Genomic DNA, 15,502 nt, shown 5'->3' with positions numbered 1-15,502 from the left:
GGGGCATGGACAGGCCTCCCCACAGGTCAGGACGCTGCCGGGTGGTGAGAGCCCGCTGCCCCGGCTCGAGGGGGCCGCTTCGTGCTCAGCCCCGAGGGCCCGTTAAAGCCGTCTGCAACTGTCTGCCATCTGCTCAGCACAACCGAGACATGTTACCCGTATCCGAGGTTGCAAAGGGTATTTTCTAAAAAGCCGAGGAACTTAGATCTCAGCACTGAGAGCTTTTACACCTCCGGTGTGCTCTCAGCCTCATTTCCTCTGTGGTTCATACAAGTCTTAGACCAGTCGATTTGGAGCAAGGAGATTCCAAGGTTTCGGAAGGTCCTGTAGCCCCACTTATCTGCTGCTTCTGGAGGGAATCCTCGTTTTACCTGAGAACCCTGTAGGTACAGACCCACCAGGAACTGGGGGGCGGAGATTCTTGTTAGTCCTGGGGTCTGTGGCGGCGTCATCGCCCGCCTCTCGCAGAACGAGGTCGCCTCTGGTTGAGTGCGTGGGCTCGGGCATCTGTGTGTCCCGGGTGGATGTGAGTCAGCCTCTCCCGTTGGAGCCCTTGAGATCGCTGTTTTCCGGGCATCCAGGGAGGGACCCAACCCTGCAAAGGGAACGGCCGCAGCCCCGCTGGGTTGAACCTCTAAGATTCCCTGAGGCGAGCGGCTGGGCACACTCGGTGGAAAGCAGGACGCAGGAGACAGCGGTTCCAAAAGAAAAAGCCAATCGAGGGATTCGCTTTCTCGGTTCTTCTGGAAAATTCCCCCTTTCCAAGGCGGAGGCGCTTTCTTAAGAGGAAGAAGGCTATACTTCGGAACGAGCTGTGCAGATCTTGGAGAGGATGGGTTTGGGGGACGTGGGTGCTCTGAGCTCGCAGGCTGGCGTGGCATGTCCCCCTGGGCTGTGAGCAGGGTGTCTAGCAGGAGAGGCGGTGAAACCCTGGGTCCATTCTTATATGCAAAACAGATTTATTTGCACATCCAACGTGAGGTTTAGGATTCTAGATGGAAAGAAAAGAAAGCAGTTTTCAGTCAAATGGAGAAGATCCAGGTCTTGTTGGGGCTTATGGGGTTTTATGTCCCCGACTGGGGATCGAACCCTGTCCTTGGCAGTGAGGGCAGAGTCCTAACCACGGGACTGCAGGGAAGTAAGCTTGTTCAGTAGCTGGTTTTAGGTGCTGCTGAACGAGGACTTGCTGTGTTGCCTCTAGATGCGTTCATCAGTAGTAGATACTGCGGCACCCCTCCCTCTGTCTTGGTTGAAGCCTCAGATGTGGAAGCACATGTACAGAGGGACCGTGTATCTGGAGGAACCATGTATCTGGTGGGACCACGTGTACAGGGGGACCGTGTATCTGGAGGGACCATGTATCTGGTGGGACCGCGTGTACAGGGGGACCGTGTATCTGGAGGGACCACGTATCTGGTGGGACCGCATGTACAGGGGGACTGTGTATATGAAGGGACCGTGTGTACTCAGGGCCGACCATAGCTTACCTGGGCATTCTCACCTGCCAGCGCCCAGCACCCATAACCCCAGCATCGCTCAAGGGTCAACTGTTCACCCTGAAGTGGATTGCTGGGTTGTACGGTAGTCCCATTTTCAGTTTATTTGTTTATTTTTATTTATTTATTTATTTGAGGAATGGGCAGCTGATTTGAGAGGGGTTGTGTGGGTAAGACAAGTGAATGTCTCTCTTGGGAGCAGAGAGACAGGGACCAAGCGCGGAGGAGCAGCCAGAGGCTGCTGACGAGCCTGGAGACTAACAAGCCTCCCGCTTCCAAAGCAGCCGACTGCCCGCACCGCCTTCTCCCAGGTCTGCGCTCTCAGACCCAGCAGGGCCCTCTGCCGGCTCGGTCCTACCGTTGTGCCTGCATCCAGTCCACCCACGCCGCGTGCGGCTCTGTCTGGGAGCATCCCGTGTCCCGTCACACCTCCGCCTCCCACTGCAAACGTGGCCGTCCCCCACGGGCTCGTGGGCTCACCGGGTTGGCTCCCCACGTCCTCCTGTGCGCCCCGCAGTCCCCAGAGTCCGAGCCTTTGCGTCTGGATGCCTGCCGGCTGGCTCCTCCCTTCAGGCTCTCGGTCAGCGCCTCCCGCCTCCCCACAGGCCCCCCTGGCCCCTGTAGCTCGCGTCCATCCCCACTCTGCCATCCCCTGAGGGCACAGTCTCAACTGCTGGGCATCAGGGCGTCTGCCCTTCATCTGCTGTATCTGCAGTAATTCCACAGCTTAGCAGTTCAGGTAGACTTTGAACATTTTTTCCCCCCATCTGAGAGATTCAATCTTCTTTAAATGTACTTTTTAATTAAATGCAACCTGGACAGCTCTCTCCCTCAGCCTCTCTGATGACTGAGGGTTTCCTGGCGGGGGAAGCCGGCTCAGGTGGGGCCCCAGGTCCCCCTGCCAGGAGCCTTTCTTCCCGGGACTACAAAGCATTTGCCTTTCTGCCTTTGAAGCTGCCCCATGCCCACTGCTGCTGACCTCGGCAGAAACCCTCTCGAGCCTGTGGCTCCACCTCCCAGCCACCTCTGCCAGCCTGGGAGACGTTCAGTGAAGACGCTACAGTAAAGTCTCAATTAAGGAAATGCTCAGGGGAAGGAGCGTTCTAGTTAATTTAATTTTTGGTTAACTGAGTACAACCAAACTTTTTATTGGGAGGAGGCGTCGTCATGTAAAAGAAAGATTATGAACTTAGGATGAAGGCATTCGTGTTTAAAACCCATTCTCTGCCATCTGAAGTCACGTGACTTTGGGGCTCAATTTTCTCATCTGTAAAAGGGGGATGCTAATGGTCATCGTAATAGCTGGTTGTTAGATTAAATGGGGCAACATTTGTGAATGTGAACATGTAGCAGAGTTGGGCGGCCGTGTGGGAACTTGGTGAAACACGCTTTCCTTCCCGCTTCCCATTTTGTTTTCATTTTTCTAGGAAATAATTCTTACTACACTGGCATATGGTTTTTTAAACATGTTTTTTAATGCAGAACACTGGAGGAAGAGGTAATTTTCCTGGCAGTGGTAATAGTGACTCATTATTGTAGAATATTTATGAAAAATTAACCAATCATTGAGTATCTGTGGAGTACTTATTGTATCTCAGATACTGTGGAAATAGCAGAAATGAAGAGGTCATTTTATTCTTTTAAAAATGCCCAGAGAGTCTTCTTTGCATTTTTCTGCTAAGAACTGAATGTGGGGGGAATAAAATTGGTTGAAATGTCAGCTTGGCAGGTTAAAAATGCACATCTCTGATTTCCTCTCACTTAAAAAAGGAGTAAAAGCTCCCTGAAAAGCAGACTTAGGTCCACAGGACTGGAGACGTTAGTGAAGAAAGAGGAAAAGAGCATCTGGTGGAGGAATAGTAACCTTGGGGCGGGGGAAGGGGGTCTCGGCCTGGGGACACCCAGGACAGACGTGGCCGCCGTGGGGCTGCTGGTGACACAGCTGGAAACGGGGGCCGGTTCATGGTTTGTGTCTGGAACAGTCTGCTCCCTACCTCCCACCCCGTGCAGAGTGCTCAGCTGGTAAAGCAGATGGACAGGTGAGGAGCCCTTCCCTCAGAGGGAACGGCTCCGGAGGAAGGGGCTGTGTGCGCTGGGGTTCGAGGTCCCCCGGGAGCAGCCCTGAGCTCCCCGCCCGATTGAAGCCAGGTTGCCCGTTGACAAGTTGCGGAGCTCACATTTGGGAGGTGCGGCGGGCTGTTCCATTTTCAGTCCCTCTTTGCGGCTCCGTTTAATCCACGTGCTCACTCAGGTTTGAGGATGGGCTGACGCGTCCCAGCCCCAAGTGCAGCCGCTCACCGACTTGTCCTGCCGACCCGACACCTGAGGGGCCTTGCGATCTTGTCGTCGTTGGGGCAGTGAGAGCCACACAAACAGAAGTCCCCGTGCCGTAGGGATCCCCGTTACCAACAGCTTCCTCCTTCCCCCGCTGGGGGTACCTGCCGTGTCCCGTTCGCCCGTCCCCAGGTGCTGTGGGCTGGGGTGGGCACTGGCCCCCGCCTCCCGGGTCGGTGGGCAGTCCGGGGCCTGTCTCCGGGGACCGTCCTCCCGGGCTGGCGGGACAAGTGCTGGCACCCGGCCAGCGGCGATTAACGCCAAATTAGCACCTTGCTCGGCGACCTCCCGGCGCCCTGCCGCTCTCCTTCACTCACACGGCCGTGTGCAAATATTAGCTCCTCGGGTCGTTTCTCCTCATCAGCGCCTTTCACAGATGACAGGCAGGCTGTCCGTGTGACCGCGTCCCCGAGCCCTCGTCCTTTGTCACGGACGTGTCTGTACGCGGAGATCTGATCGCCAGCCCCACGGGCCCCGCGCTGCCGCGTGTGGGGAGGGGCAGGCTGCCCGGGGCTTCCCAGGAGACCTGAGGGTCCACGAAGCAGCCTCCCGTTAGTGTAGTCGATATATAGGTTTGAAAAATGATTTGTTGGTTCTGCCTTAATGTCGTCGATATATAGGTTTAAAAATGGATCTATTGGTTCTGCCTGCAGCAAGCTTTTTTTTTTTCTTAATTCACTTGAACCTTTCATTCCAACATCTCGTACCGGTGAGTCAGTGAGAGCGGGACCCAGCGCTGTGGGACTGTGACTAGAGTGCGGCCCTCTCCTCGTCTCCTCTCTCCACGGCCCTGACGGCACCGCCCGCGGTGGAACCGACCAGGGTGCCCCTCAGCTGCTCGCGTGGGTGGCGCGTCTCTGCAGCATTAGGTCCTCTGGGAAGCACTTTGCATTTGCCGTGATGTCCATTTATTTTTTATGTCCAGTCTCCTCCATCTCCACCCTTTGTTGAAATTCCTATTCTCGAAATGTTTGATCAGTCTTGGTTTTCCCTGGATAAACAGTAGTAATGCGCACCGTGCGTAGTTTAATTTTGATATTACACGTATTTGAGAGAAGAGTTGCAAAACCATCTCGTGATTTTTTTTCTCCCTTGTCACCAGAGGGATGAACTGAATTATTTATAGCTTGATACTCACACTGCAGAGATGGAGTCAGGGTATTTACGCTTCAGATGGAAAGGACTGAGCTGAGCGCTTGGTTCATGGGATGTGTTTGCTCTGAGGTCACATTCAGGCCCATGTAAGAGAGTGGCCACTTCCCAACCACACACGTGCCCACGAGAGGGCCTGACCCACGAAATCGTTGTGGAATTGGATGGTTTGAAAGCAGTGGCTAGACCAGGTATCTCAATCAGAAAAGTCTTTAATTGATAAATAAGGTCAGTGGTGGAACATGCAGCCATGTGAAGGCCATCATGAGCAGAGGGGCATCGAGGCCTCTCGGTTCCCAGGGCTTCTGCACAGGACGTGGGCTCACAGGCTGTGGGCTCCAACCCCGGCTCCTACGGTCAGAAAGAGGCCTGACCGGGACCCCAGGGAGGACTCCTTGGGGCTGGGTCGGGTCCGGAGATGCTGGCTCTCCTATCGGAGTGGCTCGACAAGACTCCTGTCCGTGTCCCACCCTCACATCACATTCCCATCCTCACCCCATCTATGCTCCAGAAGCCCCATTCATGGCTTCCGCTTTCTCTGCCACAGGAGACGCCGGCACGCCTGAAGCCATGGCCCCCGTCATTGTGGTCCCCCCGAGCAACAGGAGTGTGGTGGCCGGGTCCAGCGAGACCACCTTGGAGTGCATTGCCAACGCCAGGTACGCGGCTGGCCCTCCACCTGCCGGGAGTGGCTGCCTCCCCCAGCAACGGCGGACCTGGTCCCACAGCCGGGCTGTGGGCACAGCACATTACGGGCAGATCGCATGGACCCTTCCCAGGCCTTGTTCTGCGGTGTTTATATTGGACGTGACATTTATACTAGAAGTCGGCGCCGTAACTGTGGGTCAGGCAGAGTATCCTCTGAGATTCTGACCGAGGAGCAGAGGGGAGCTGAGGCCTCTGGGTGCAAAGGAAAGCGTTAACCTCTTCTCCTCTGTCGTCCTAGATGTTCTCCGCCCAGTTAGTGGCCGCCCCACACTCGAGTCCCTGGGATCAGGCCTCCCATGTAGCGTGTCCCCTAGCAGTATTTATTTTAAACATTCTTTTCCAGAGCCAACGGAACCATTAGCACTTATGGTCCATTGCTGCTGCAATTAGCTATCCTTGCTCAGCAGCCCTTGAGCAGAATGTGTCATCCGCGGGTGCCGTAGGGGAGCAGAGCTGTGTCTGGATTGATTTTTAAGTGTCCATTGTTCAGCCCACCGTGGTTCCTTGTAAAATGATTATTATTGCCACCTACGCAATCCACAGTTACCGTCACTAACACCCTTCGTTTCCACAGGCCCGTCGAGGAGCTGAGTGTGACCTGGAAGAGAAATGGGATGAGGGTCACCAGTGGACTCCACGGCTTCGGGAGGCGCCTGACCATCAGCAACCCGACCTCCTCGGACACCGGAGTGTACGTCTGCGAGGCGGCCCTGCCAGGCAGCGCTTTCGAGCCAGCCAGAGCCAAAGCCTTCCTTTCTATCATAGGTAAGGCTCAGAGTGGAAGAGGCCCCACCCCTCAGTCTGGGGAAAGTGAAGTTAACGCCTGCATTCCGCTCACCTGGAGGCGAAGTCCGCCTCCCAGATTAAGCCTGTTCTTCTTTCCCAAGAACATCAACACATTCAATCTAAAGAGTTGATGTTCTGAATACTTCCGAGAAATGTTCTTCTGAACACTTCCAATCGTAAAGCTTGGGAAATAGAGTGTCAAAATCCTTGACATATTTATCGCCTTTGGCTACTGGTCTTTCTGCCACGAGGCTTTTCTATAACTCTTACTTGTCTGTTCTGATCAGTGTTCAGAGATTAATCTATTACCATTATTTTTTTTTACTTTTTGACCCAGAAGAAAGTCAGAAAGTCTTGAATGTTCCCTTTTGTTAAACTGAAAAGTAAGATCAGAGAGGTGTCGTAGGAGCAGGAGACAGGATCAGGCGCGTTCCAACCGCTCTAAACCCTGGGAAACGCCGGTGTTTAGGAGGTGTGTGTGATACGCCGACTGAGGGCATCCTCTGTCTGTTCTCAGGTTGTTAAGATTGCACTGTGTCACGAGGCAGGGCCCGTAGTTCTCGCGTCCCTTAAGCCCCTGTTAGGACCCGCAGCGGCTGCGATCACTGTCATAGTGGCCTGTCCGGGAGTGGTGGCCGCTGCCGATGAGCGGTGACCGCGGGGTCGGCCCAGGCGGCAGGGCCCCTGCTTCTCTCTGAGGAGAAGGCAGGTGAGAACAGGAAGGGAAGGCTCTCAGGAGCAGAAAGCCTCTGACAGCAGTCGCTCCTCACGTATTAATCACAGACCCTGCAGTCTGCCACTTTGCAAACTAAAAAAGAACAGAAGCCTGTGCCTTCACAAGAAATTAGGAAGCGTGTGAAGAAATGCTGCATAAAAGGCAGTTCGTGTCACGTGCCTTTCAATCATGAGGAAGTGGCTCTATGGCCCGAGAATGACTGTCAAATGCAGGTGCTGGGAGCCTGTCACCGCTCTGAAAGACACTCGCGGATTTTAGAGGCATCGGCGAGGCAGGTCTGATCACAGACCGTTGCGGATTCTGCACCAGGGGCCGGGCTGGCTCCCTGCCGCCTTCTCACCCACACTCTCCAGTGGTCCAGGCCGCACCCCGTTGCCTGGGGGAAGCTTTCCCTCGGGGGTGACCTTCCGCCGTGTGAGCTCAGCGCGTCACAGGTAGAGCCCAGATTAAAGTCTGTGAGTCTCCAGCAGACGGGGCTGTATTTGTTAAAACATTTTTTGTTGTTATTGTTGTCATTCAGTCGTATGCGACTCTGTGACCCCGTGACTACATGCCAGGCTTCCCTGTCCTTCACTGTCTCCTGGAGTTTGCTCAAACTCATGTCCTTTGAGTCGGTGATGCCATCCAACCATCTCATCCTCTATTGTCCCCTTCTGCTCCCGCCTTCAATATTTCCTAGCATCAGAGTCTTTTCTGAATGAGTTGGCTGTTCGAGTCAGATGGCCAAAGTATTTAAACAAGAGAAGAAATGTATCTCCCTGTGAACTAGAACATTTGCTTCCATCGTAATTCCCTTTTAAAAATATTTAAATCGTTCTCGGGAACTTGGTTCTGCATTTCCATCTGGATTCCAGAGCAGACTGTTATTGTATTCTCTGAGTTGCCACCTCTCTGTATTCCGGCTTTTAAAGGTATACAGACACACTTGGATTTTATGACGTTGATTTAAATCCCCTTTATTCATAAGAATTTGCTGTGACAGGTGGGATTTTGTGGTTGCATCCTGGGAAGGCCCTGAAGAGCCTCTGTTAGTTCAGAGTGATTCGGGAGATGGCAGCCCCGAGCCCCGAGACGGTGGAGGGAGGGGTCCTCGAGGAACTCGGGGCCCGGCCCCACGGGGAACCGTGCAGGCAGCCGTCGCCATGAAGATGCAGATGAAAGGGAGCAGACCCAGGCTGGCTCCCGTTGCTGTTTCATGCTGGTGAGACCGGACAGGCGAGCTGTGGCTGCGTACCCCGCCCGTCAGCTCCCCCGCTGGGTTGCTCCATTTCTGAGGTTTAAACAGGAACATGGGGTCTGCCTACAGCAGTGTCACGGGCGCGACTCTCCCTGGAAAGGTGGCCTCCGGGGCTTGGCGATCCGTGTTCTCCTCCTCCTGCCCTGCCGCAGGGTCCTTTTTCTTTTCTGGCCATGGGGCCTGTGTGCTCGCTGTCTGGGGCCTGGGTGCCCGCTGTCTGGGGCCTGGGTGCCTGCTGTCTGGGGCCTGGGTGCCCGCTATCTTGGGGCAAGGTGTCCAGTATGTGGGGTCAGGGTGCCCACTGTCTGGGGCCTGGGTGCCCGCTGTCTGGGGGCAGGGTATCCAGTGGGCCTGGGTGCCCGCTGTCTGGGGTCAGGGTGCTCGCTGTCTGGGGCCTGGGTGCCCACTGTCTGGGGCCTGGGTGCCCGCTATCTTGGGGCAAGGTGTCCAGTGTGTGGGGTCAGGGTGCCCACTGTCTGGGGCCTGGGTGCCAGCTGTCTGGGGCCTGGGTGCCCGCTGTCTGGGGTCAGGGTGTCCAACATGTGGGGTCAGGGTGCCCACTGTCTGGGGTCTGGGTGTCCAGTGTGTGGGGTCAGTGCACCCCCTTCTGTCTGTGGCCAGGGCGTTCAGTGCTTGGGGCCTGGGCGCCTGCTGTGTGGCAGGTTGAAAGTGCTGGAGTTGACCCCCCAGGAGCATGTTTGCCCAGCACCATGTGGCCTGGTGGGGAGAAGGGGGAGCTTGGGGACCAGGAAGATGCATGTCTACCCCTAAAGGAGTGTTAGGCTCCTGAGGCCTATGGACATCTCCTCTCTCTCTCCTCAAGTAGGGGGTTTCTAAGTGTCGCCTCTGAAATTATATCAGGTCCAAGAAACACAGAGATGACACATTCTTCCTTGAAGCAGCGTCCAGCATGGCGGGAAGACTGCCAGAGATGTGGGTCATCGGCCCCCAGGGCACGTGGCCAAGGTGGGGCGGGGGCGGGCCCAGCCTGCGGAGGTCAGGGAGGCTCCGCAGGAGAAGGAGCAGGTGGTCCAGCCCTGCAGATCGAGTCTGAACTTCCCAGCGAAGCGACTTGAAAACCACATTCCCTGTGGAGGAACCAGAACGAGTGGGTGGCCTCTGTGTCGCTCAGGTAAGAACGGACCACGAACTCAACAGCTTAAACTAACACAGACGTATCGCCTCCCGGTTCCCAGCCTCCGAAGGCCACGCCCAAGGCCGCGTTGGGCTGGGCTGTTGTCCGGAAGCTCTGAGAGGGTCCACCTCCCGGCTCGCCCAGGGGCTGGCAGACTCAGTTCACGAGGCTGTGGGACTGGACTTTGTTTCCTTCTGAGCTGTTGGAGGGTCATTCTTGGGTTCTCGGGCAGCCAGCATCCCTGGCCGCAGCCACCTCCATCTTCAGAGTCAGCAGCAGGGCGGATCCTCGCGCCGCAGACCTCTTACCTCCCCTCCTGCCGTCCCTCCCGCTTCTAGCCAGAGAAGGTTCTCTGCTTTCAAGGGTTCCTATGATGAGGATGGGTCCACCCAGTGGATCTAAAGTCTCCCCATTTTTAGACTGATGACCTCAATGATGTCGGCAGAGCCCCCCTGCCATGTGGGGTAGCGTGTTCTCGATCACCGCTGACTGGGGGTGGACACCTTTGGGGGGTGTCCTTCCCACCCCAGTGGACAGAGGCACCAGCGTGTGGACGATGATGGGGAGTCAAGGGCCCACCCTAGGCTCTGCCGCTTCCTGAGATGGTGGCTCTGGGGGTGGGGGGTGGCCGGGGGGCGCCTCGGGGCCGTGCAGTGAGCCCTGCTCAGGACGGGCCCTGCAACTCAGGGCGAGGGGTGCAGGGTGGGGAGAAGCCGAAGCCCAGCGTCAGGGGCGGGAGAGCCCAGGGTGTCCCCGCCTCCAGCTCTGAGGAGCTTCTGCTGATCGGAAGGTCAGGCCCTCCGCCTGTGGCCCCTGGCAGAGGTCAAGGACCCTCGGCATGGCTGGCCTCTCCTCAACTCACTGTGTCCACAGGACAAGAATGTTTTTCTGATGTCTTCATACTGCTTCAAAAGAGATGAAAGTTTAGTTTCAATCCCCAGTTTTACTGGCTGCGGTTGTGATCCGCTTTTAGAAGTCGAGCGTGTGCCTTCATTGGCAGGACACCCTTTCTGTAACAGAGTTGTTGCCGAGGAGCTAGGACACACTCTTGCCCTGCGAAGTCCGTGTGGGGCCGCCTCGTTCACCGCAGACTCCCCGCCGGGCACCTCAGGCTGTCTCGGCTGACGAGCCCGGTACTCTCCCCGTCTGCTGTCCTTATAGCCGACTGATGTAGCTAAGGGTGGCACTCTCCCCGTCTGCTGTCCTTATAGCCGACTGGTGCAGCTAAGGGTGGAGAGGAGGGTCTCTGAGTGCTGTGGAGCTGCTGGAGAGGGGGCGGAGAGGTAACGGGCGGCGGGGGGGACGGTGGGATGACCATCGGAAGCCGTGAGGGTCTGAGGCCTTCGGCAGCCCCGCGGCTGCTCTGCAAGCTCAGCCACCTGGAACGCTTTCTGGAAAAGGCAGGAGAATCAATAAATGAGTGGGCAGACCTGGCCTCCCTGGATTCTGGCCCCTGAACCCTGCCTGGGGTTTGGCAGCAGGGGAGACAGTGCTCGGCCGGCTCTGGCAGGCCGCCCTCCCAGACGCGCCCAGGAGGCCGTGGGGTCACAGAGCACGCGGAGCCGAGCGCCAGGGAGCTGGGCAGATGGGGATGACAGCACTCGGAGAAGAGCGGCCCTGGCCAGGCACCTGCGGTCCCAGAGCCAGGCCTCTGGTCAGCCTGGGCCAGCCTTGGGTCACTGTGTGAGGACGGCCCCTCATCTCTGAGCCCAGGCGGGCTGCTCCCCGGCACCTGGGAAGCCCCGGACACTGCAGAGCCAGGAGAGCAGCCCCAGGACATCGGTCGGGATGCCAGCCAGCATCTGCAGTCAGCACCTCGGGCTGTCTGGTCCCGTGGGTGCTGAGCATCCTACGCGTGGGGTCTCACCGTCACAGTGTGGCTCCTCTCGGGAGACCCTCAAGGGATGCTGAGGGAGAAAAGCCCGGTCCACACGGCCAGTACCGTGTGGTTCCACGCGTGTAACGTTCTTGAAATGGCAGCAGTGAAGAGACGGAGCGCGGTCGAGGGTTACCAGAGACCCCGGGTGGGACATTGGGGTGGGCGTGCTTACAGAAGGGCGGCGTGGAGGGTGGACCCATCCTGCATCTTGACTGCGGTATGGATGCAGACCCACATGAGTCGTACAGTGCATGGGACCAAATACATACACGTGTGCGTGCACGCTGGAACGCACGGGAGAACAGGCAAGACTGGAGGGGTGGGTGTGAGTACACGAGGCTGCCCCTTTCACTATGGGCATCGGGGCTGGACTGCGGTTTTGCGGGAAACCAACTAAAGGACACGGGGCTCCCTCACTTATCACAGCTGCGTGCGGCTCTCCCAGGGTCTCAGCAAAGTGTTTACGTCGGAAAAGGGAGGCTGTAGTCAATCATAGCAGATGCTCATGTTTTCACTTAGTTCTTTTCCTTTCCCCTCACCTCCCCATAACCAGACAACAAGGGGTAGGTATTGACTTCGGCATCCGAGATGACTCTAGGGCCTGGGCGGGGTGCAGCCGCTGGGTCGTCAGGCGGCCGTCTGTGTCTGCTGCTAGGTGGTTAGTGCTGCTGGCGTCATTACTGATGCAGGAGGCGGGGTGGAGTGTGCACGCGTGTGTAGTTGAAGACCAGCCTGTTGACGGGGAATCTGCAGCATTCTTCGAGGCCCGGTCTACACACATGCAACCAGGTGGAGACTCAGCCCCCCATCCAGTGAGTCCGCAGCCATGGCCTCGCCCAGACGGGCTCCTTCCAGCAGGTTGTTTCTGGCTGAGCGACGCAGTAATTGCAGGGCTGACACCTGACCGCTTCCAGGGAGGAACCTTCAGCCTTGCTTCCTTCATCATGTCTCTGAGACACTTAAGTTTTCATTTCTCTGTTTCCTCCTTTAGGTCCCACCCTGTTTAAAGATATAGTCAGTACAGAAGGCAGGCCAAGCTACAGTATCCAGAGTCACACAGTTAGAGTTGGAAACAAACCTGGCTGGAAGACAGTCCCCAGAGATTATCACAAGGGAAATGAATGACCAGCCTTGGTTATCATGATAATGAAGACACTACTACCTTAATACGTGACAAACTTGGCCATGCCAATGTTGAATTCCTGCTGAATAAACCAAGAAAAACACTGTAATTTACTCTCCAAGGAAATTCATTGTTTAATACAACCCTTGCTTTTCCGCTGTTCGTCCGACAGCAGGCGGGCGGGCCGGGTGTCTGGATAGATGCAAGTGGTTGTGTTTCCTTTGCTGCTGAAGATGGATGAGAGGTCCATTAACTTTCTTCTCTTAACTATGATTTTGCCTTCCACTGAAGTATTAAATCTATATTTTGGAGAAGGACTGCTAAGACTTTGAAAAATATGTTAATAGGCTTCCCCGTTCCCTGATACAGGCCGGGCACCTGCCTGTGATGCCTTATTTGACGGGTTTCATGAGTTGTTGTTTAGTTTAGACACTGAAGCAAGCTAGCCTATAAAATACTGTGCTGTAAATATAAACCTTTATGAACCTCATGGGATAGTCCTTCTAAAATGTGAATTAAGATATTCTGTGATTCAGACCCATAAACTGGAAAGTAGCCATTGCCCTGAGTAGTAATTTGCTTTCTGAAACCTTGGACTATAAATTGCCTTTGCCCCCTGCTCACTGAATTTGGAGTTTGTGTGCACGGTGGTAGGTAGCTAATGAAGTTTTCAAAAACAGTTCTATAAAAGGAGTTCAAACTCTTTCAGGCTGTAAGGGTCTTCTGAAATACCTCTCTTTGGCTTAGGGGCTGTTTCGGTTTTTTTCTTGTTTAAAGAGCCACCGTATTTTACTGCGGAACCCGAGAGTCGGATATTAGCGGAGGTGGAAGAAAACGTGGACATCGTGTGTGAAGCCATGGGTGAGTAAGGGAAGCCGTGAGGGCCATGCCAATGTTGAATTCCTTGGGGGGAGCCCAAGGAATTGGGGGAGCCGTGGACGGGTGCAGGTGAGCCGTGGGGGTGGGGGAGCCATGGGGGCCTTTCGGGGAGCCATGAGTGGGGAAGCCGCGGGCGGGTTCCCAGAGGCTGTAGGGGAAGCCTCCACACAGTGGAGGAACAAAAGCGACGTCTCCAGGGCAGAGCCGTGGTCTGGGTGGCGACAGGTGGACTGAGACGGTGAGAGAGCAGACGCTTCGCCTGGAGCAGAACTCCGCTGCTGGGTGTGCTGCTTGGGGAAGGCCTTCGATCCTGCTGAGCTTTTGTCCTCGCCTGCAAAGCAGGGATAAGAATATTTACCCAAAGGAACAGCCAGGAAGCCTTAACGGCATCCATCCCACCAGACAGAGACCAAGTCTTGTCCCCTTGACTCCCTTCAGAGGCTCCGACTCCCCCAGAGTAAGCCTCCCAAGACTTGGGGCGGGAAGTTCGTTCTCATCCCTGGGGTGAGGGGGGCTGCTGACCACGTCCACTCTGAGAGGAGAGAGATCATTCTAACTTCTTGAATAGGAAATCTTCCTGTTTTTCTGGCCTTTCAGCTTTTGACTGACCTTTCTTCCGTCACGGGGGTGATCTGACCTCTTGTCGCTGTGCCTTGACCCCTCCTTGCTGACCATGAGTCTGTTTCACGTCCAGCACACGTGTGGTCACACTAAGCCTCCAGCGGGGACAGGTTTTCTGCGGCAATTTCATAATAAAAACCGCGCAAGTGCCTTGGAGATCGTCAGAGAATGAGAAGGACCTTTTATGTTAAGACCTGTGTGTCTTAAGGGTTTCAGCTCTTCTAAGAACTTGGAGGCTGAGTTTTTCCCAACAGTTCTGGGAATCTTCAGGAAAGCACCCCCTTAGGCGCAGAGGCAGGAAGATGGAGGAGACCCTGTTGTAAAGTCCCTGCCTGGGGTCTGGCAAGGGCGCTGCTCACGGATCCCTGGACAGGCAGCTGCCTCCCGCCATGCAGTGGAGGCCAGATCCAAACCCACGTCCACCAGCTCTCCGTAGCCAGTGCTTAGGCCCGGACCCCAACAGATACAATCAACCTGCAGGGAGGGAGCGGGGCTGCCCCTCAGGGTGTTGTGGAGGGTCAGGGTAGACACGGGCGTCCAGTGTCCGCCCCTCCATCCACTGAGCCTCCTGCAGAGGCGGCTCCGGCCCAGGGTAGCCGGTTCCTCAGGGGCTCCGGCCCCGGCCCCCGCAGCTTCCATGGGACCATGTCCAGCCCCGCTCTGCGCCCTTCTCTGTGACTGGCTCGACCCACACGGGTGGCGCCGGGAGGGGAGAGGAGAGTCCTGTGAACTTCCCGGGGAAGTCTTTCCTTACTGTGGCCCCATTGTTCTCACTTCTGTCTAAACACCAGTTTTTTAAGGCCAACAACTCTGTGAAAGTGAAACTATAAAATATTTAGAGTGCTTATAGTTTAGAAACAAGAGTCTGCCATACTGCGGGGATGAGATTTCTGTTTATGACATTAAATTGCCCCCAAATAGAACTATTCCTAGTTCCCTGTATACTAACAATTATTTTTACATAAATGACAATGTTAGGCTCTCCCTTTGACAAGAAGACGCTTTTCTTGCATGATTTCTACAGAGTAAACTGCTTGTTAAGTACAGGGTTATAAATACATACTGAACAGGTCTTTCAACGTTGCGTTGCCATCATATAATTTACTGCTTTCTTTTAATTTTGACAATGAAACCTTAGCAGCATGCGAAGTGGTTATTCTTTATGAAAGCTACATCATGTAATTGCTATTATGAGACTTTACATGAAGTGGTTATGCTTTTACCTGCAAATGAATTTTTTTAAATTTCCTGATTTAATGAAAAGTGACAGGAAACATAATGAAGGCAAAGAACAGAATCTGAGAATACATTATCTTGAAATATTCCGCGACATTAACTTTATTTATTAAAGAAGACATCTTACACCTACACAGTATCATAAGTCAACGGATCCGAGTGTGCCTTTCAGCGTGAATC

The 15,502-nt window shown here is 55.2% G+C and overlaps 1 protein-coding gene across 6 annotated transcripts in view; it reads left to right on the top strand.

The window, feature by feature from the left end:
* The window catches only part of SDK1 (sidekick cell adhesion molecule 1), a 724,732-nt gene that overhangs the window by 520,222 nt on the left and 189,008 nt on the right, over positions 1–15,502 (top strand). For all 6 annotated transcript variants that reach the window (XM_043455307.1, XM_043455310.1, XM_043455311.1 and 3 more), the window contains 3 exons: positions 5,530–5,641; positions 6,265–6,455; positions 13,364–13,447. In XM_043455307.1, coding sequence (XP_043311242.1) covers positions 5,530–5,641; positions 6,265–6,455; positions 13,364–13,447 — 387 coding nt within the window. The remainder of the gene's footprint in view (positions 1–5,529; positions 5,642–6,264; positions 6,456–13,363; positions 13,448–15,502) is intronic.

Source organism: Cervus canadensis, chromosome 32 (genome assembly GCF_019320065.1).
Source record: "Cervus canadensis isolate Bull #8, Minnesota chromosome 32, ASM1932006v1, whole genome shotgun sequence".
Classification (NCBI taxonomy): Eukaryota; Metazoa; Chordata; class Mammalia; order Artiodactyla; family Cervidae; genus Cervus; species Cervus canadensis.
This window is presented reverse-complemented; position numbering and strand designations above follow the sequence as displayed.